At 55.0% G+C, this 21,302-nt stretch overlaps 3 protein-coding genes across 11 annotated transcripts; 2 read left to right on the plus strand and 1 right to left on the minus strand.

The window, feature by feature from the left end:
- P2RX5 (purinergic receptor P2X 5) lies at positions 1-13,634 on the plus strand. Of its 7 annotated transcripts, XM_036033253.1 has the most exons (13): positions 3-274; positions 3,601-3,751; positions 4,364-4,435; positions 4,713-4,788; positions 4,874-4,970; positions 5,234-5,314; positions 5,651-5,789; positions 6,340-6,476; positions 6,967-7,060; positions 7,182-7,247; positions 8,645-8,727; positions 9,817-9,921; positions 9,958-13,634. In XM_036033253.1, the coding sequence occupies exons 1-12, from the start codon at positions 138-140 to the stop codon at positions 9,890-9,892; spliced, it is 1,209 nt and encodes a 402-aa protein (XP_035889146.1). In that variant the 5' UTR covers positions 3-137; the 3' UTR covers positions 9,893-9,921; positions 9,958-13,634. The 7 variants fall into 7 exon arrangements, 6 of the variants coding, with proteins under 6 accessions (XP_035889151.1, XP_035889147.1, XP_035889148.1 ...); XM_036033254.1 differs by having other exon boundaries at positions 2-274; positions 6,967-7,048; positions 9,817-13,634; XM_036033256.1 differs by having other exon boundaries at positions 18-124; positions 9,817-13,634.
- Positions 13,635-15,108: 1,474 nt separating this feature from the next.
- EMC6 (ER membrane protein complex subunit 6) lies at positions 15,109-16,009 on the minus strand. Of its 3 annotated transcripts, none has more exons than XM_028534275.2 (2): positions 15,889-16,009; positions 15,109-15,670 (listed from the first exon to the last, which is right to left on the minus strand). In XM_028534275.2, the coding sequence occupies exon 2, from the start codon at positions 15,630-15,632 to the stop codon at positions 15,300-15,302; it is 333 nt and encodes a 110-aa protein (XP_028390076.1). In that variant the 5' UTR covers positions 15,633-15,670; positions 15,889-16,009; the 3' UTR covers positions 15,109-15,299. The 3 variants fall into 3 exon arrangements, with proteins under 3 accessions (XP_028390076.1, XP_035889157.1, XP_028390077.1); XM_036033264.1 differs by having other exon boundaries at positions 15,781-15,996; XM_028534276.2 differs by having other exon boundaries at positions 15,756-15,894.
- A 134-nt stretch (positions 16,010-16,143) lies between these two features.
- TAX1BP3 (Tax1 binding protein 3) lies at positions 16,144-20,963 on the plus strand. Its single transcript, XM_028534329.2, has 4 exons — positions 16,144-16,300; positions 19,077-19,196; positions 19,566-19,643; positions 19,956-20,963. Exons 1-4 carry the CDS (start codon positions 16,262-16,264, stop codon positions 20,091-20,093), a joined length of 375 nt encoding a protein of 124 aa, XP_028390130.1. The 5' UTR covers positions 16,144-16,261; the 3' UTR covers positions 20,094-20,963.
- Positions 20,964-21,302: the final 339 nt, after the last annotated feature.

Here is a 21,302-nt window from a genome sequence, read left to right on the forward strand (position 1 = left end):
GCGGAGGCTGGCGTCCCGGGCTGGGAGGCCGGGGCAGCGTGGAGGCAGAGGCGCCGGGGCGCAGGAGTCGGGCGGGGGCGGCTCCCATGAAGCGTACGCGTGGCGGCTCAGTCCCCAGGCCCAGGTGAGACAGCACCATGGGGCAGGCGGGCTGCAAGGGGCTCTATCAGTCGCTGTTCGACTACAAGACCGAGAAGTATGTCATCGCCAAGAACAAGAAGGTGGGCCTGCTCTACCGGCTGCTGCAGGTCTCCATCCTGACCTACCTGGTGGTGTGAGTGCTTGGGGGCTTGCTGAAAAGGGGGTGGGGGGGTGGGGCAGCAGCGGTGGCCTTTCCAGGGCCCGGGAGTAGGCCGGTATGGGCATGGTTGGGGCTCTGTGACCCTCCTTGGGAGGCATTCTCCCTGAGCTCTTAGGTGTAAGGGTGTGGGGTAAGAAGGGAGCCCTCTACTCCCAGACATCAGCTCTGGAGGTGACGAGATGCGGCAGGGGCTTTTTGGTGCCTTGATCTATGAGGCTTTCCCCAGGCAGCTCCCTCCTCCAGTCCTGGAGCCCCCGTGCTAGGGCTGTGGGAAGGGGTCAAGGATGCAGGGGGCTGGGCTGCAGCTGTCGCTGGGGAGCCTCCCACACTGGGCAGGTTATTTATAATCACTGAGCTCAGTGCCAAGCCTCCAGCTGGGACAACTCATGAGCTTGGCATGTCCCTCTGGTCAACTCACCCAACCCGACGCTGACCGCTCTGGTGTTCAGCTGGGGGTCCTGTCCAGGTGGTCTGCCCTACCCACATCTCCCTCCCACCTGGCAGAAGCTGGTGCCATCTGCAGAGGGCAGCTCCTTGAGGTTGTTCAGCCAGGCACTGTCCAGAGCCCTAACCCTTGAGTAGGGAGGGGTCAGGTGGGGAGAGGAAGTGACAGCAAAAGACTGGGATGCGGATGCACCTCTTTTATTTCTTCAGTAAATGCTGTTGAGTCCCTCTTATTTCCCGCTTGGGGGAGGAGCAGATGCACCAGCTGGGAGGGCAGGCCTGGCATTCCCCCAGCTTATTCCTTAAGGCACCTGGCTGTCTCCCACCTGTTCATTAACCAGGGGGCCTTCCTCCTCTACCTGGGCAATAGTGTCCACTCATTCTTCCCACCTGGGATGTCCCATAGCTCCCTCTCCTTTTCTTCCCACATGTCAACTAATTTCCCACAGTGTAATTATATGCTTGTTTGGAGACTCGATTGCTGAATGTCTGTGTGACTCCCCACCAGGCTGGCAGGGGCCTGGCATCACCTAGCTGCTCAGGCAACAGGTGTGAAACGAATGAGTGAGTGAACGTTCCTTGAGTATTTGTGGCATGTTTCTGTCCAGGCCAGGCCCCATGTGTCCCCCCCTAAACAGCTGCTTGGCCCCAGGGTCTCAGTTTTCTCAGAGTTCCTTAGAGACAGGACAGCCTCGGGCCCAGGATGTGATGCCAGCCCTGCCCCCAGAGATGAGGAGGGTGGACACCTCCTGGTTGGTACCTGATGTACAGAGAACTCTTCCTGGCATCCTGGGAGGTACAGGATCACCACAGCGTGACCTCTCCCAGCCTCAGTTTCCCCAGCTTTCCCAAGGTCTGGCTAGCCTAAATGATCTCTGACATTAACAGGAACACCAGCAAGGCATCGATGAGTTGTGTTCATGGAGCTCTTCCTCTGGGGCGTGCACGTCCTAGAGTAGTACAAGAGTAGCACAGAAACTTTCAATGTCCTTCCCTGGATTCCCCAAAAGTTAACTTTTTACCACATTGGTGTTGCCCCACCTTCTCTCTCCATATACATGCAATGTTTTCCGGGCTGCGTAAGAGTCAGTTGCAACGTGATGCCTCTTTGCTCCTATATCCTTCACTGTGTATTTATTCAAAATAAGGAATTCTCTTATTCAATGAAGTACAAGTAGGAAGATTAGGAAGTTAACACTGAAATGTTATTATTGTCTAAGCTATAGACCATTTGTAAATTGTCCCAGTAATTACCTTTATAGCAAAGAAAAATCTGGGCTCACACCTTGCACTCAGTTGTCACGTCTTCTTAGGCCCCTTTCATCTGGGATTGTTCCTGAGTCTTTGTATTTCATGACACTGACCTTTTTTGGAAGAATACAGAATTTTTTTAAAAAACCATTTTACATTGAGGTAAAGTGCATGGAACATATAATTCACCCTTTTAAATTACACAATGACATGGTGTTTAGTACATTCACAATGTTGTGCAGCCATCCCCACGACCAAATTCCCGCACATTTCCATCACCCCCCTGAGGAAAACTGTACCTATGAACAGTCAGTCATGCTTCTCCCCACCTCCATCCCTTGGCAACCGCTAATCTGCTGTTTGTCTCTATATATTTGCCCATTCTGGCCATTTCATATAAATCAAATCATACACGATGTTCTTTTGGTGGTGGGGGGCTGGCTTCTTTTGTTTGTTGTAATGTGTTCAAGGTCCATCCCTGCTGTAGCCTGTGTCAGCACTGCATTCCTTTCTATGGCCAGTATCCCACAGGGAGTATCCCTGTGGAGGCTCTGCCACGTTTTGTTGATCCACTCAATGGTTGGCTGACATGTGGACTGTTTCTGCTCTTTGACTATCATGAATAATGCTGCTAAGAACATTCACGTGAAGGTTTTTGTGTAAACATATGTCTCAGTGCTCTTGGGTCTACCTGCTGGGTCACAACAGCCTGCTGAGGAACTGCCAGCAGCGTCCCCCAGCAGCCACACCACGTTACGCCTCCGTCAGCAGTGCTCCTCTCTCCACCTTCTCGCCGACACTTGTTATTTTCTGCTTTTTCGGTTCTAGCCATCTCATGAGTGTGGAGTAGTATTTCATTGTGGTCTCTATTTGCACTTCCCTAATGACTAATCTTATGAAGCATCTTTTCATGTGCTTATTGGCTTTTTGTGTATCTTTTTTGGAGAAATGTCTATTCAAATCCTTGGTGCATTTTTAGGTTAGGTTATTTGCCTTTTGTATTGTTGAGTTGCAAGACTTTTTAAAATATATATTCTGGATACTAGATCCTTTCCAGTTATATGGCTCACAAACGTTCTCTCCCCTCCTGTAGGTTATCTTTTTACTTTCTTGATAGTGTATTTTGATGCATAAAAGTTCTTAATTTGGGTACAGTCCAACTTACCTATTTTTCTTTTGTTAATCGCATTTGGGTGTCAAAGGTACTGGATCTCGCACTCTAGTTTTGCAGGCTGCCCCTCAGTTGCGGTTTGACTGAGGTTGCCCCATGGTTGGCTTCAGGTCCTTTGGCCCCCTCACCACCCGGAGGGGGCGCCGTTACACTGTGACCCCCCACAGCTCAGCGGCTTGACCACAGTCATGCGGCCAGTTTGAGGGTGAGCCTGTCTCATCACAAGTCCTCCCAGCCCCACTGAGAGCAGCGCACTGTGGCCTGGGGTTGGTGTCACCTCTGCTGCTTGCAGGACAGGGCTTCAGGTAGCAGCGGGAGTTGTGACCCAGTCCAGGAGCGGGTGGGAAGGGTGGAGCCCTAAGCCTGTCCCACTCCCCCTGGGCTTGGGGAAACCTGAGGGCTGATGCCCTCCTTGCCGGCCCCCTTCCCACAGGTGGGTGTTCCTGTTGAAGAAGGGTTACCAAGACACGGACACCTCCCTGCAGAGCAGCATCATCACCAAAGTCAAGGGTGTGACCTTCACCAACACTTCGGAGCTGGGGGAGCGGCTCTGGGATGTTGCTGACTATGTCATCCCCCCCCAGGTCTGAGCCCCACCCAAGCTGGCAGGGCCTGGCTGGGTTGGGTCACATGGGAAGCTGCTCTGGGACCCAGGGACCTCGATCTATTGTCTCCCTTGGCCCAGAATGGCTGCCAGAGTTTATAAATAGAGACCCTGTCCAGATCCTTCCCCCATGCCTGCCTCCTTCCCTCCTTGACTATGCCTCTTGGCACCACTGCTCTGTCCCCAGCAAACCCTGTGCCTGCTGAGACCAAATGGGGCTCAGAGAGTTTCCAGGTCAGAGGAGGCCCCTTAGATTGGCCCCTGGCCTGTTCACAGTCCACTTGGGCCGGAACTGCCCCTTCACTGCTCCTTCTCTTCCCAGATCTCGGCTGGGACCTCAGAGACTGAGGCCAGGATAGGGATTTATGGGGCAGGAGCAGTTTGTGGGTATGGGCCTGGGGTGAACCTATTAGAGGACATCTGCTTGGGACTCTGAGGTCAGTGGGCAGAAGAGTGGATGGGATCCACTGATTTTATGGCCCCATTTTCCCCAACACCCATGCAGAGACTCCACCCCCTGCTGGGCAGCCCCGGGAAGGAGGGTCCCCCAGAGGGCACAGGGAGGTTCCTTAACTCCTGTCTGTTTCCTCAGGGAGAGAATGTCTTCTTCGTCATCACCAACCTGATTGTGACCCCCAACCAGCGGCAGGAAACCTGTGCAGAGGTTCGGTCTTGCAAGGAGAGCTGGGGAGGTGGTGGGAGGCCGGCTAGCACTGGTTGGCCTCTACCCTTCTCCGGAAGCAGGGGTTCCTGTCCCCTCCAGGGGCTCTGGGGCGGTGTGGGGGGGCATGTGCCTGCACCATTTGGGGGAAAAACAGGTTCTCAAAGGGTGTGTGGCCCCGGGCAGGGGAGGAACCTCTCCCAGCTCCCAGGGTGGGACCTGGCTCGGAGCTGGGAGGCCTGTGGGCACCTCCACACAGGCGCCCTTCCTCTCCTGGTAGAGCGACAGCATTTCCGACGCCTTGTGCTATGAGGACAGCGACTGCCCTCCTGGGAAGCCTGTCATGACTGGAAATGGTGAGGCCTGGAGTGGCCAGGGCTGGGGGCAATAGAGGGCCTGGAGCCGGGGGACTCCTGGCACTGTCCCTGTCCCACCCTGCAGGAGTGAGGACCGGCCGCTGCCTGCGGGTGGAGAACATGACAAGGGGAACCTGTGAAATCTTTGCCTGGTGCCCAGTGGAGACAAAGTCCAGGCCAGAGTAAGTGGCTGGGTTCAGGACCCCAGGAGTCACCTGGTCCTGTGTGGCGGGGCCCAGCCTGACAGTGGAGACACACCCATGGGGACCCTCATTCTGAGGACACCCCACAAAGGCCTGAGCACCACCCCAACATGAGCATATGAACTGTCCTGCCAAGGCTCCAGGGCGCCCAGGGAGCAGGCGGCCTCAGCCCCACCACGGGCCTGGGGGCGGTACGGAGTGGGGCAGGGCTTCCTCACTGGCTGTCCCGGCTTGGTTTTCAGGAAGCCACTCCTGGGCAAGGCTGAAGACTTTACCATTTACATAAAGAACTTCATTCGTTTTCCCAAATTCAACTTCTTCAAGTATGTGGGGCTCAGCTACTGGAGATCCAGGGGTGGGGCCTTGGCTGGCCCTCCCCGTGGCTGTGTGGGGTCCCCGTGTGTGTGTGTGTGTGTGTGTGTGTGTGAGTGAATGAGCCACTGGGGGTGCCGTGGGGGTGAGGCTCTGCTCTCCAGCGCAGTAGGATGTTAGTGTGGGATGTAGGTGCGGATGTAGGCGGGGCTGGAGGGGAGGGCTGAAGTCTGGGACTAGGCCTGGGCTGGGTGAGGAGCCCTGTGACTCCTGGGTCAGATCTAGTTTCTGGCCTGGAAACAGCAAGTCTCCCTTTGTTTCACTGTCCGCTCATGGCCTCCTCCCAGGACCAATGTGCTGGACACCAAAGACCTGAAGTACCTGAAGTCCTGTCACTTTGGCCCCAAGGACCCCTACTGCCCCATCTTCCGACTGGGATCTGTGGTCAAATGGACGGGAAGCAACTTCCAGGAGATAGCGCTGCAGGTGGGTGGTCTGTGCCCAGGGAGCCTTCCCTGGAGGCCCGAGGGCTCTGGGCCTGGGCTCTGTAATGAGAAGGGAGTGTGTGTGAGGACCCATGGGGTGCGGTGGCCCTGCAAAGTCACCTGCCCCAGGAGCTGCTGCTTGCAGGATTTGCTGTGACACACAGCCTGTTCGGACACTCGGCGAGGGGCACACTCGGTACCTGCCGTTTGGCTCTCAGGCACTGGGGCAGCAGCTGAACCTGAACCAGAAGGAGCCCCCAGCACACCCTGGTTTGGTGTAAGGCTCCTGCCTGTTGTAGGTGCTCACTTGGGCAGCTCTTGTCCTCTCTGACGCATGAGGCCACTGGGGCCGGGAGCTGTCAGCAACGCACTTTTCCCAGCCTCTTGTGGACCTTCTACCTACCTTTCTTCCAGAAGGGTGCACCAGCCGGGCTGATCCCTGGCACCAGCACGTCCCCCGGCTTGTCCAGCTCTCTGTGAAGAGCTGCTCTGTGACTACTGTCCTTCTCCAAAAACTCCTGTGCACTGACTCTTATCTCTCTTTCCCCCAGGGCGGTGTGATAGGGATCCAGATCGAGTGGGACTGTGACCTTGACAAAGCCCCTTCTGAATGCAACCCTCGCTATTATTTCAGCCGCCTGGACAGCAGATTTCCAGGGAACTCTGTCTCTTCTGGGTATAACTTCAGGTAACTGGGGCTGTGCCTGCTGCCTTATGGCTCCGTCCATGTTTTGTGTCCTTTCCTAGGTGCCAGCGCGATGGCAGCCCTTCCTGGGCATCTGTGTCAGAGGGGGAGGTGAGGGAGAGACAGCTGAGGAGAGGTGAGGGTGGCCTCCTGTAGGGCCTCTGGGGGAGGAGAGAAGAGTCAGCCATTGCCCTGGGCTCGCCGTGATGCTGAGGCTTGACTGCTCAGCCGGATCAGCTCCATCAGTGCTTTGGTGGCCCCGGGCTGGCCCAGCACATGGTGGGAAAGGTCTTGTCTCTTGGGGAATGTCTAGCAAGGACTTCAAAGGTCTGGATGAATTTTTAGCATAAGGTCAGCAAGAAGATGGGCAGCTTCTGGAGCTGCTGTGAGCCAGGTCCTGGGGGTGCTTATAAATCTCCCAGGCAGCCGAGCCTGTGTTGCCAAACAGAGGGCCCAGTGAGGCTGAGGTCTCCCCTGGGCTGTGTCTCCCCAGGTTTGCCAAATATTACCGTGATGGAGCTGGGGTGGAGTTCCGCACCCTGATGAAAGCCTACGGGATCCGCTTTGATGTCATGGTGAATGGCAGGGTGTGTGAGTGGGGCAGGCCCAGGGCGGGGCAGACGTGTTGGGCGGGCTCTGCTTGGAGTCCCTGGGGATCCTGCTGTCCACCTGCCTCCCTCACCATGCCTGTCTCTCTCTCTGTTTCAGGCAGGGAAGTTCAGCATCATCCCCACAGTCATCAACGTGGGCTCAGGGGTGGCGCTCATGGGTGTTGTGAGTACCTCTCCCCTCCTTCTCCTTTACCCTCTTAGCACCGGTGGGGGAGGGGGACACTGCCCCTGGGGAGCTGTCTTGATGCCCCAGAAAGAGCTGTCCTGTCAGTGCAGATGCCGGTAAAGAGGCCCTTCTGGAACTTCATGCCCCTACAGCAGTCCCTGGGGGCAGGGAGTTTCTCTTTCCAGAGCCAGAGAGGCATCTGCCTGTTGCTCCGGAGCTGGGGTTGGGGCTGGGGTTCTCTGGGATACTGGATTGGCCCTGAACTTCTTAAGCCTCATCTCCACTTGTAAAGAGAGGTAGGATCCAACTGTATACAGGGTTTCTCAGCCGTGGCCCTGTGAAACAAGGAACTGGTAAAAAAAATGTTTTCGGCATCTGGGGGTGGGGGCAGAAAGAGGTGTGCAGAGCTCAGGGTCAGAGGACCAGGTGCCCCTGTGGGCACATCCACCAACCTGCTTCGGTCCCCCACCCTCTACTCAGTCATTCCGGAAGCCCCCTCTGTGTTGCCGGTGGATTCGCCCTCTGGTGGACGAGGCGGGCATTTGCACCAGGCAGTCTGGTCTGAAGTGCTCGTGCTCAGGTGTCGGTGGGTCCCAGCTGGGTTAGCTCAGGCCTCCACCTCTTTCCTGGGCCACAGCTGTGGTGTCCTTGTTGTTCAGATCCCCTCCAACCCATCTCTCATGCTCACTCCCAGAAAGATCTTTTTAAAATGCCACGATTGTGTGTACAGCCCCCATTCAAAGCTCTGAGTGCTGCCCCCTACAGGATTAGAACCAATGCCTTGAAGGAATTTTAAGGAGCTTTGCAGGTTCTTCCCCACAGGACCGCGGAATTTCCCAGGCAGGACAAGCTTGTTCCTACCTCTGCAACGCCCTTCTCGAGCTTCGTTTTTCCCTTCGTACAAACTTCTATTCAGCCCTCCAGACTCAGCCCAAGCTGAGTTAGGTCCCGTCTCCTCTTGGCTCCCTTGCTCCTCTCCAATCACAGGACCTGTCATTCTGTGCCATCAGTTACGTGCTTGTCTCCTGCACCAGAGGGACAGTCACCAGGGACCCTCATTGTCTTATTCCTCCCTGCACCCCAGCACAGTACCTGGCGCATGGTGAACGCTCTGCAAACACCTGATTTGATGGGGTCAGGGTAGTGTGGGAGGTGCTTAGCCCAAAGGATCGGATGGATGCCAGGCTGACCTGGGTTCTACCATGGACCAGCTTGGTGGCCTTAAGCAAAGATCCTCTTTCGGAGCTCAGTTTTCTCATCTGTGAAATGGGGTCAGTGATGCCCCCTTCTGGGACTGTGACAGGATCGAATGGGATCTATGTAGTATGGTCAAATGGCTGTGGGCTCTCCAGAAGCCTATGGTTCTAAGTCAGAGACCCCCAACTCTTTTGCAGGGGTCTTTCCTCTGTGACCTGGTACTCATCTACCTCATCAAAAAGAGCCACTTTTACCGCAACAAGAAATTCGAGGAAGTAAGGTGAGCTACACTTCCTCCCCAGTGGCCCTCCCTTGGGGAGCCCTGTGGAGATGGCTCTGTCAGCCCCCCACCCCTGCCCTGTCTCAGGACCTTTACCCTGGGTAGATGCCTTCCCTAAGTGCCTCTCGAAATGGAAGTTCTGGAGCCACCCTTGCCTCCAGAGGGTGTTGGCTGTGCTGACAGGTGGCCTGTGGACTGCCCTTCCCTGGAGCAATGTCCTGGGCAGTCTGTTGGTTCTGCAGGTGTGACCACGGCCTGGTGCAGGAGGGAGCCCTGGGCTGGGTCAGGAGGTGGCCTTCAGGCCTGCCCGGCTTCTGCCTCCTGTGTGCCCTTGAGCTGGGGCCTGGCCCTCTCTGGGCCTGTTTCCCCCTGCCCCCATTTTGCCTGCTCCAGTGGGGGCCATACACAGGAGCCCCTGCTGCTCAGCCAGGCTCAGTTCTGTGCCTCTCCTCTTGTAAGTCACATCCCGGGAGGAGGGAGTTCACTGGCCTGGGGTGGACTTTACTCCCGCCCCAGCTTTCATTCTTTGCTGACTCAGGGGTTGGCAGCCTCCAGCCAGGAGCTGGGCCTGGGCAGGGAAGGGGTAAGGAAAGGACTGGGACAGAGAGGAAGGGCAAAGGGTAGAGAGGAGTGAAGGAAGAGAGCTTGTAGGGCCTGCAGCAGCTGGGGCAAGAAGGAGGAGGAGGAGGAGGATGGAGGTCGGCTGGGGTACGCCGGGCACCCAGCCACCCCCACATACTCTCTGAGCTGACTGTCACTTCTTGGGTGCTTGCCTGAGCTCCTTGGCCTGTGACAGGGACGAAGGGCCACCCTGCCGGTCTCGGAGCAGCCTCACCTGTTGTGGGAGGCACGAGGCGCCACCGCTGTGGCTGCTGCTCATTGCTGGGACAGCTCCAGAGGCCTCCTCGGCCTGAGCACCTGAGTGTGTCTGGGTTGCAGCCAGGGAACCCAACACACTGCCTGTCTGTGCAGATACTCTGGTTGCCTGCAGAGCTGCCAGCGAGAGGCTGCTGTGGGCGGAGTCTTCCCTTGTGGAGGCTGTCCCCGTCCGCAGGGTTCCCAACTTCCCCTCTTCCCTGCTCCCCACAGATCTGGCCACCCGGTGGCAGCGAACGGAAAGGCAAATGTGGAGCAGCTGCAGAACCTGCAGACAGTGGAGGCATAGCCAGAGACATGGGCTGAGAGTGGATTTGGTGAAGACGCCTGGGTAGAACCTCCGGCATCTCTGAACTGGAACAGCTCCAAACTGGAATGGCCTCTTGTCTGCGCCTGTGCGGGACGGGGGCTTCCAGACACCACCACCTCTCCTGCATGTTTGGATCTTCCTGCAAGCATTTTGTTGTGTGTGTGGGGAGGGGAGCCTCGCAGTGGCCAGCGTGGCTCAGATCTAGAAGAGGAGACCCTGGAGAGGGAAGGGGGCTGGCCAGGGTGTCACTGATATAAGAGCATTTTCCTTTTTTCTGAGAACCTAGCTGGACATTCATTCACTCAATATTCATACATGCAGTAAACATTTTTTTTTGCTGTGGGCTGGGCCCTGTCTAAGAGATGCTCAAATGTGATGCTGACCTGGCCCCCAGGGAGGGGCACACACTTGTCATTCCTTTCAGAGACAACCTACATCACAGCCAGGCTTGGCCACTTGGGCCTTCCTCCAGCCTCTAGGTGAGACTTGCACAAATTCCTGTAGAACACGATGGCTCCTCAGAGAAAGACCTCTGCCCCCAGGGATTCAGTTTAAATGTGGCCAAGGGGGGGCAACCAGGAGAGGACTGAACACTTCAGGAGGCAGCTGGCCCTTGAGGGGACAGGCAGCCTCTGAAGGCTTCTGGGTAAGGTAGGGAAGGGGAGGCAGGGGCCTCTGCTCCAGCCTGGGGAGGCTCTGGGCACAGCAGCTCATCCACATGGGTGATTGTTGCCTGTGATTTGGTTCTAGCTGTTCTGTGGGGTTGGGTGTCTCTGCCCAGCTTTCCTCCCTCTCTCCTCAAAGGCTGGCTGGGTTTGCAGGGCTAATGACATGGTGCTCACTTGGCAGGTGGAAACCCTTACCAGGGGTCCCTCCGCCTCACCCCTGCCCCTCGTTCCCCCCCTCCTCCACCACAGCTGCACCCTGCAGAACTCTGCTGCTTCCCTCCCCCGATGGCTGTAGAGCTTCATTATCCCAAGTGTGGTCCCAGGACCGGCCGCATCACGCCACCTGGGAGCTTGTTAGATGGGCGGTCTCCGGTCCCTCCCTTCCTCCTAAGTCGGAACCTGTGTTTCAACAACGCTCCCCAGTCGTTCATGTGCCCTGTACATTTTGAGAGGCCCTGGTTGAGGAGAGCTGCAAAACCCGGTTCTGAGGGAGGGAAGAGCCAGCTTCGGTGGGCGGTGCTGATTTCTAGGTCAGACTCACACACATTCTACCTGGAGGTTGGCAGGATGCCCCTCCCTGCTCCAGGGAAAGGAGCATCACAGTCCATTTAAATTCAAGTGTTTGAACTAGATTATACATGATTCAAAATCTGAAAGGTACAAAAGAATAGAGTGGACGCTTCCCTCCCAGTCCTGTTCTCAAGGCAACCTGTGTTTCCAGTTCCAAGAGGCTCCCTTGTTTTCAAGCAGATAATGCACTTGGTCCCTTGTGTCCTCCCTCAGGAAATGAGCGTTCCCTCACGCGTGCAGCGTCAGGCCTCGGCTCCTCTGTCAGGGAGGAACACGACGGAGCAGCTTCAATACCATGCTGGGAGGCAGCTGGCGCGCTTCCCCTCTCCCAGGTCTGAGAAGCCCCTGTGCAAACTGAAGGGGAGACACCGAGAACTCATCACCTTGCGGCAGCAAAGGCCACCAGGGCTGTGTTTGCACAGCTGCTGGCCCCTAGTTGGCGTCCTCTTTGGAAGTGATCTCTGGGCCTTCCTCCTGTTTGGGGGGGGGGGTGGGGCTGGCTCTTCTCTGCACACAGAGGAGAAGGTAAGCTTCCTTCTTGTGGGGCCTTTGGAGAGGGTCAGCAGGGTCTGAACGAAGGTTTCTGGAGCAGGCAGCTCCCTCCCTCTGGGCTGCCGGGTAACCAGTCCGCAAGCCCACCTGCTCTCTGCATGGAAAGTGAACAACCTGGGCCATCCATGACGGTGCTTTGCTTCATCACTAAAGCAAACCCTTGGACAGAGTACTGCAGCACGTTTTATGTTTGGGAGGAAGTGAAAAAGGTCAAGTTGCTCAGGAAGTTGTCTGGTTGCTCTTAACCTGTTTTTGGAATTGCCTGCCAACAGCCATAAAACCTAAAAACAGTTGTGCTATTTATTTTATATTGGAATGAAATGTCTTCCTACACTATTCAGTCAGTAAAGATTTACTGAATACCTATTGTGTCAAGTGTTGGATTAAATGCTGGTGATACAGTGGCAAGCAACACGGGAACAGTCCCTGCCCCAGGGCTTCCAGCCCCGGGGGGCTGAATCTTAACCAGCAGTCACACAGGTCACCACAGCCCAAACTGTGTTTTCAGTGGAGTAGCCAGTGGAAGTTTCCTTCAGAAAGTGACATAGAAATTGAAATCTGGAAGGTCAGTAGCAGTCTAACCAGGTGATGGAGGAAGCATCCCAGGTAAGGGAAGCACACCTGGAAAAGCCCCTTGAAGAGAAGGGGCAACGGAGGAAATGGATGACGACAGTGCGACTGGAGCTGTGAGGCTTTCCTCCACCTACGCTACTTTTTTCCTCACTGATTTTAGAGTGAGTCGGAGGGGCAGAGGGCGGGGCAGGGAGGGAGACATCGAAACATAGGCCAGGGGAATCGAACTCAAAACACTGGCTCATCCGGAGGATGCTCTAACAGTTAGTTGGTTGGAGTCTCATCAAGTAAGCTACCTGGCCAGGGCTCTTTTTATCAACTTTAAGTAAGGGTTGTCCCACTAAACTTCACTCACTGCCTTGGAGGACTTGCTCAATCTAAACTGTTTCTTCAAGTCCAGCAAAGCTTTCGAGGGGGTCTCTCTATTACACGTCAGGGGCACTAGGCTCAGAAAGGCCAGTGACCCCACTACAGCTTCTGGATAGTGCTGTGCATTTGCATATCGCCGAAGTTCCCTTGCTTTTGCACATCCCCCCACCCCATAATGTCGGTGCAGGAGTTGTGGGGGTGCTCATTAATCTTACAGAACTGGTTTTGAGACAGAAAGAAGTGAAGCAGGAGCTTGAGCTCCTCTCGAACATGGGAAAGCCGTTTTCTCTCAGGGTGCCTGTGGCCGCATCAGGGAGATGGCATGGCAGCCTCCTGGGAGCTGACAGAGCAGGAGCACACGAATTGTCTGTGCTCACATTCAGGCCCTGGCCTAAAGCCATCTAGCTGGCATTTCCCTAATGACTGAGTTATTCCATGCCTCTGTCAAAAATACATTTGTACATTGGATGCTATCCATACAACATCATGGGAACCTACTGTGAAGAGCCCAGTGCCCTCCACCCCTGATGCAGGGGTCATCACGACTTACCAGTCACAGCTGCCCTTTCTTGCCCACCACCCCACCAGTTCTCTCTTCTCAGCGGCTGGCAGCCTGTCGGGCAGCGGTTGTGAAGGGGGAATGGGACTGCCTCCAGGAGTCTGTCTCTAAGCACCGCAGCCAAGGACTACAGTACCCTGCAAGTCCCCAAACCGTCCCCCTGGGAAAGGCATCTTGCACACCTGAAGGGCTCCACTTGGCTGCAACCCACTGCCCAGCCCAAGTGATGCCACTTTCCTCAGAGCAGACTCTCCGTGGACATGGGAATGATCTCTCCAAGGACACAATTTTTTCCCAGGTGTTTGTTTCCCCATAGGCCAGTACACGGCATCAAAGGGGGGGAGATGGCAAATTTTCTGGGACCTGCCCAGAACATGTATTCTCTGACATTGCTATGTTGTTACAAAACAATAAAAGGGTTAACTTTAAATGTGTCATGATTTTTTCCCCTTCAAGTCTTCATGGTCACCTATGCTTTAGAGGAAAATGTAAGGAGAAAGTGAGGCCCCAAAGTGGCAGACACAGAAATGATTAGTGAGCAATGTAATATATTCCTTATCTTCTGTAGAAATGCAGATGAAGGCACAGGAACTCTAAATGAGCAAACCTGAGGACCAGGAAGGCATTGATAAAACTGGCACTTGTCATTCAATGAGTAACCTGGTAAGACTCTGGAAAGCATTTGGAATTGTTTTAATCTTCTGCTTTAGCTTACTAAATTTCCTCCAAAATACAAATATGAAAACATTCATTGCAATATCTTTATAATAGCGAACATTTCAAACGAGCTTACTGTTTAACAATAGAGGAAGTTAAGTAAATCAGCTCATTTACTTCCCATCCTCCCTCACCACCCCCTACCCCTACCCCTGGCCCACTGCTGCTTCTTCCTTAGCCCACACCAGGAATGAAGCTTCCCTTCCCACTCAGAGAAGGCCCTGCGAGAGGACTGGCGAGTTCTGGAGAGGGGGTGTGAACCATTAATGTGAACATCTTCGGTGGTGGTCAGGTGAGGTACTAGGGGAGAGGAAGGCAAAGCTGTGGCCTCAGCTGCTTTTTGGCTTCATGTGCAAACATGTAGTCCAGAACCCAAACGGAATTCCGGAGGCCTGGGTCCCAGATCCATCCCTATTACTGGCCATGGGCCAATACCGTCTGCGTAAGGAAACTCGAATTCCGAGTTTAGATCAGATCTCTTCTGATCTAAAACTGATTATTAAAAAATCCAAATCTGATCATGTAACACCGAAGTAAAACTTCCAAAGGCCTCCCCCAGTACCTCCAGACTTCCCTCAGTCGCTCTTAGAATCAAAGCCACACCCCCCACCGCAGCCCTCCATGTCTCCCTCATGGCTCCTCTGATGCTTCAGGTACGGGCCGACTCCTTCCAGCCCAATGGCCCTCACACATGTGCTTTCTTGCAAGGACCCCCTTCTCCACACTTTACTTGGTTGTTATTCAACCTTTACTTCTCTGTTATTTCCTCAAAGAAGCCTTTCTTGCCCCCACCTCCCAACCTGCGTTCAGCTTGGGGTTCCAGTGTACTCTCTTCATAGCATTTACCATCATTAAAATATTTGTGAAACTAGGTGATGCTGTCTTCCCAGTTAGACTATAAATTCTATGAGCAACATGTTCACTCTAGACAAGCCCCAAGTTTAGTTTAAAAATGTCCAGTCTGTTTTAATCTTCATATCTTAGAAAAGAGCTTGAGTTTATTTTTTTTTTTTTAATGAAAATGACAGCTAGCTGTAACTAAGTGACATGGAACTGACAGGCCCTAGTGTAAATGCAGGGAAATCACAGACGGCTAAGCCTCAGTGCCAACACTCCAGGAGGCAAAACTTGGTGATTCTGCACCCACGACAGACAGAGGGTATACGTTAAGGTAGGAAAAAACTCCGTCAAGTGTCTCACGCTTCATTTAATCTGAAGAATATTACAAGCTCTTCGTCTTCTGATATAAGTTATTTATAACGTTACAGAACAAGCAGCGAATTCAACAATTCAAAAACTAAGTAAGTCTACACGCTGTTAATTTCTGGCAACAGTCTTCCCAATCTGGTTTTTTAAAAAAGTCATCCCTGCCCCCATTTCAGTAGACGTGCACCATGCCATAGAGGAATGTCCAGAACAGGACGTAGGTGAAGAGGCCTCCGATGAGACCTCCTGTAAAGAGAGGTCTTCGTGACTTAAAATATTTGTTCCACCTCCTTCCCGCCTTGAGAATTAAGAGCAGGGAGAGCAGGATGGAGGCAAGCAGGTAGAAGATGAAGCCGTAGAGGCCGGTGAGGCCGAGGATGCCGGCCGTGGCCCCCGACAGCGCTGACACTGAGGTCCGGCAGTAATCCAGGACCGCGGCGTTGCCTCGCACAGCTGCCTCACTGATGAACGGCGGCCCTTCCCGCTTGGCCACCACAGCGGCCATCGCACCCGCCGGGGCTCAGCCTCTGCTTTCTCGCGGAGCTGCGAAGAAAAACCAAGTTACAAGTGGCGCCCCGAGCTTAGCGAGTTGGGTTCATGCCGTCCCTCCCCCCGGGGCTTTCAAAACCTCGCTCCACTCCTGGGTCTTGAACCTTCAAAAGATGCTGAGAAGGCTGAAAGCTCGGGCAAGCTCGGGCCAGTTCGGGGTGCGGGGGGAGCAAGAGCACGTCTGCATTCCCCGCCCAGGCTCGCCCGGTTACCTGGAACACGGCAGCGGATAGTCACTTGGCCTTCCCTCAAACAGTCTGAGGTTCAGATTCCCACGGCGCCATCTTGCTCTAGAGACTGCTGGGAAGGCCCAGACTGCGCATGCGCCAAGCCCTCACTCCCGCCCTCTAGCGCATGCGCCGCGGGACTCCCAAGCACGCCCCGACCCCACCTTATTTTACTACGCACCCACTGGGACTTCGGAGAGCGGAACAGCCATCCGATGGGTGATTGGTTGGAGATTTGTTAACTATTCATGAGGAGGCGGGTCCAGCCATACGGCCTTTGTTAACCAGAGGGCGCGGTCCCGTGGATTTTCGCTGCGGGTTTCGCCGAACGGTACTTGGTTGCCAGATTGGGGTCGAGATGTCCTACATCCCGGGCCAACCGGTCACTGCCGTGGTGGTGAGTGCGCTCGCGCGGGTTCCTCATCGTCGTGTCTTGCTCCCACTTTGCAGAGCGGTAAACTGACAGCCCAAACAGGTTGACAAAGCTTCAAACCCTTGGCTCCTGCAAACCTCGGCTAGAGCGTCGGTCCCGGTTCCAGGCGCGGTCTCCCCAGCCGTGTAAAGAGAAGGCTGGGATCCAAGAGCCTTCTCACAGCCTGGACCTAGCTAGAACCCGCGCGCTGCCGTTGCTGCGTTGGACAGCCGTCCGGGGCGGGGAGGATTGAGGGGAAAGGCCGGGCTATGGGAATCTAGGAAAGCGTTCTGGGCCTTCCTGGGCCTGTGATCCCAGCTGGGTAGCCGCAGGGGGCAGGCGCCGGCCCGGACATCCTTGAGTCGTAACCTCTGGAATGAGGAAGTGCTTCCTCCACTCCAGTGGGAGCAGCGGCTCAGAGGAGGATCTGAGGGGTGGAGGGGGTCCAAGGCCTGCGTAGCAGCCCCTTACCCCTCCTTCCTTCTAGCCTTGCCTCCTCGGACTCACCACCGCCCGGTTGAGTAGACTCAACCAACTGGCTTGGTTCTGTTCGGAACTTTTCCGGGATCCCCAGAGCAGGGTCTAAGTCCAGGTTGCCTACCTGGCACTTGGGGCCGGAGGAGAGACCTTTTGGGGTCGGCTCAGGCCCTTGTTTCACACCCTCAAACCCACTCCTAGGCTTGTCTTGGGTGTCAGGTGCTATTAGAATAAAGTGAAGGAGGCCGGGGTCTTAGTCCCAATGCCAGTGCTACAGCTGGGTGGGACCAGGAGACCAGGATGTGGGGAAGTGAGTCCCAGAGAGGTACCATCACGGCCAGCCATATAAAGAAGCGCTTAGGATGGACCCAGCTCTCTGAGAAGAAATGCCTGTTAGGCAGGCACTGAGTCAGATGGAAGTCCCTGCTCTGGGGCCATGGCTGTATTATCTCAGATGGGTGTGCTGGGAGTCAGCTGGTGGTGTGTGAAGTCACTGATAAAGGTGGCATGTGACGAATTTAGAGCAGTAGCTCAGGCCAGGGCTAGGAGGAAATATTGTTGGACTTGCTGAGAGCTGTCCTAACCTTCACCCTGGCTGTACCCACCTGACTTCCAGATCCCTAGCTACCCCAGAGAGAAAGGGCCAGGCTTCCTCCTTAGCCGGAATAAATATGGGTACAGATGAAGAGCCAGGGAAGGGTCAGTAACCCACCTGACTTCACCCAACAAGTCAGTGACAGAGCCTTAGCTTCCAGCCCAAGGGCCTGTATTTTTTGACCTTGAAGGTGGGTCAAAGGTATGTGTTGGAGGAGGTGCAACAGGCCTGCAGGAGCTCACTTTCTGGCATGTGGGCCTGGGTCCAGTGGCTCTTTGGGATTATGCTTCCTGCCCCCACCCTCTGGTGTCATGGTTGGTCCCTGGGCCTTCCTCATAGCTGTAGGACCATGACCTCCCAATTCTTCTAACACATGTTTGAACATGGCAGATGGGGTTTGGCTTCTCTTGGTCATTGGACTGGAGATGGGGTGGGGGAGGCTTCCTCCCTGGCCCCTGCGATCTCCCATGTAGTTAACATCTTGAGAATGTTAAAACCATTTCATCCTCTTGGATGCTCCAAATGGTTCCTGGCACTCACACTCAGTGTGCTTCTCCTCTAGGATCTCCATCTGAGGTGGTTGTGTCCAGCCAGGCCAGGTGACCAGATGTTGACCATGTCTGTTGATCTTGCTTTCCAAGTAGTTCTTGTCTCCTGGCCTGTACATCCCACCTCTGAGAGATGTCCATTTTCCTACTGAGTGGTCATTCTAGCATCCAACCTGATCACAACCAGCCCTACTCCCCAACTCCAGAGAGCTCCAGTGGGCTCGGAATGGTCAGGTGGCCAAACTCCTGATAAAGTCCAGATTAAAAAAAAAAAAAGCTAAAGACCTTTTGCTTTTTTCCTCCTTCATGTTAAAACTCTCAACTTTTGGGATAGGGTGATCTGGTCTGATTCCTAGCAACCAGTGACAAGCATGGCTGCTGAAGGCTTTGAAAGGAGCCTGGCACAGTTGGGGAACCACAGCCCCAGATATGGTGGTAGAACTCTGGGACTCTCCTCCACCTCCTACTCTGCACAAGAGCAAGGTTTTGGGCTTAGGGAGAAAACCCCTTCCTGGGAGCCAGTCTGCTAGGCCTGGTTTTCATGGCCTTCCTGTCTGGTTCCTGCCTCATCTCACCTCCAGTTCTGGTCCTGCACTCTGGTCCTGGTCTTATGGACCTGTATTCACAGCACCTTCAAGCCTCTGTTCCTGTTCCTTGGCCAGCACAGCCCCTTCTCTCTTTCTGTGCGAGTTTGATCTCCACTTCTCTTGAGCATCTTCAGTCTTGCCCTTGATTGGGCTGGCTCAACAACCTAACCTGCCTCAGCAGGTTGCCTGCATTTTTTTCCAGAGCCTGACCTTTCCCCTGGGACACAGGCCCCCTATCCATAGCAAGCGTAGTGTCCTGGGTCTTGGGACATGAAGGGCTTAGAGCATGTGTGACTGAGACTGATTGATGCATGAGACAAAGGAAGGGGACAGAAGTTGGGACAGAGGACTGTGTGGGTGGGTTGATGTGTCTGAGTTGAGTCTCAACCCCCCAGCCTCCCAGGTTAGTGACCAGCTGGGTATTTCAGGGGTCCCAGGGCCCCACCCTCCTGGAATGGCTTAGCTGCCCCAGCAGCTTGAGGCTGCTGCAGGAGACAGACCAGATTTGTTCTCCACACACCCACCAACCCCTACTTCATTTTTTTCTTTGCCAGCAAAGAGTTGAAATTCACAAGCTGCGTCAAGGTGAGAACTTAATCCTGGGCTTCAGCATTGGAGGTGGAATTGACCAGGATCCCTCCCAGAATCCTTTCTCAGAAGATAAAACAGATAAGGTAAGGGGGAGGGTTTTGGGACCTTTCTGCACAAAGAGGCCTGAGGGTGATGTCTCTGCTTCCTGGGCTTTTGTGGAAGGAGGAGACCTCATCTCTCTCAAATAGTCTTCTCTAAGAAAGTCTAAAAAATGATCTGGTGGGAATAAGTAGGGGTAGGGGTGAGGAATGGGCCTCCCAGCCCTAGGAAGGCCTGTTCAGACACAGCCCAGGAGCAGCAGGGGCTGGAGCATTCGTGCCTGGAGGTTGGGGGTAGGCTTGGTGCAGGGATGGACAGGTGGACAGCTGGGAATATGCTGTGCTGGGCTTTGCTCTGTGGCTAAGTGGCCAGTCCAGGGAACCTAGGACTTGAACTGGGCTGTCTCTTCCCAGGGTATTTACGTCACACGGGTATCTGAAGGAGGCCCTGCTGAAATTGCTGGGCTGCAGATTGGAGACAAGATCATGCAGGTAACTGAAGTCCCAAAGGAGGAAAACAAGGCTTGGGTTGTTGGGAGTGGGGTTGGGGCTGCACCTGTCTCCGGGGTCACTTGGGAGACTCACTGAAGCCATTTTGAAGAAGGCTTTTTGGAGCCCACGCTGGCCTTGCCCCCAGGGGAAGCTGGCTGTCTTCTCTGTGTGTCAGCTCTGGTGCTTGTCATCCTCCATCCTGGGGGCATCAGCTTGGGGCCTGCTTGGGTAACCCAGTCTCCCCAAAGCCCAGCCCACTTCCAGATCCCAGAGGGTGGGTGCTGAGGTGGCTGTCTTCTCCCCCTGGGTCAGGTGAACGGCTGGGACATGACCATGGTCACACATGACCAGGCCCGGAAGCGGCTCACCAAGCGCTCGGAGGAGGTGGTCCGCCTACTGGTGACACGGCAGTCGTTGCAGAAGGCGGTGCAGCAGTCCATGCTGTCCTAGCGGCCCGCCCAGGTCCTGATGCGTGCCTGCCTCCTCTTGTACAGTGACACTGCTTCCACAGTCTGCTCCTCCTCTTGGCTTCTGCTAAGTGCTGGGCCCCCGCTTGGAGGGGAAGAGCTGGTCCCATAGGCCTGACCTGGCCTGCCTTCCCCTCCCACCAGTGGCCCAACGCTCTGGGACCAACTCTCCCTCAGACACCAATGACTGGAAACAATGGCCTGGAGCTGAGTCGTAGTCAGTCTGTAGTGACCACAGGCTCGGCCCCCAGACCCTGCCACCTGGCCTCAGCAACGCTCAGGTGAACAGGGGGCCCCACCTCTGAGAGCGGCCACAAAGCAGCAGTGCCAGTTGGGGCAAGCCTCTCCCACACTGACCTGGCTGCAGGGCTCAGCCCTGCCCTGTCTCAGCTCCGAAGTGCCTGTGCCCCACGCTTTTCCCTGTTGTGCGGGGGTGGGGGCATTCTGCACTGCCAGAGGCACTGCGAAGCTGGCCAGGATGGAAGCCAGGCTCACAGTGCACCCGTCACACCCCCACTCCTCTGATGGGCGCGGGCCTTCCCAGGGTTTGCCTGCTCACAGGATTCACACAGGATTGAGGCTGACATTTTAGGGCAGTTCTCAGGATTGCCCTTTTCCCTTGTGCCTGTGGGTTTAACTTTTGTATTTTTTTAATTCCAATTTTGATACAAAGCATTCTTCTCTCACCACTTGGAAATGCCAATTCTACTTTTGAATGTAGCATACTAATTCAGTCTGGGAATAATGACTCTTAACAAGTCAACAAGCCTTACTTCAGTCACTGTGGAAATGGGGCAGTATGAAGCCGCCCCACACCGAACATCTTGTGCCCAATAAACAGTGCTGGAATTCACAGCGGGTCTTTGCTGAGGCACAGAGGTGGGCTACTTGGGGCTGGATTACAGAGAGAGCTTTGGCTGTAAGGCTGGCTGAGCTGGCCCCAACTCTCTGGGATGAAGCCCCACTATTCCTAGGTCCACCTGACACAGTACTTGGCCTGGCCACATCTACGGTAGAGTGTGGGGGCACTATCACTGCAAGAGAGGCAGGGAGTGCCCAGCTTCCCTGTGAACTTGGTCTCCGTTCCCACCCAGGAAGAGCCTCATGGACCCCAACGGGTTCATGGGAAAAACACCCACCCCGCAAGACTCTTAAGAGCACTCGGTGGACCACAGCCAGAGATGTGACCCCA

This window comes from Phyllostomus discolor, chromosome 8 (assembly GCF_004126475.2).
Source record: "Phyllostomus discolor isolate MPI-MPIP mPhyDis1 chromosome 8, mPhyDis1.pri.v3, whole genome shotgun sequence".
Lineage (NCBI taxonomy): Eukaryota > Metazoa > Chordata > Mammalia > Chiroptera > Phyllostomidae > Phyllostomus > Phyllostomus discolor.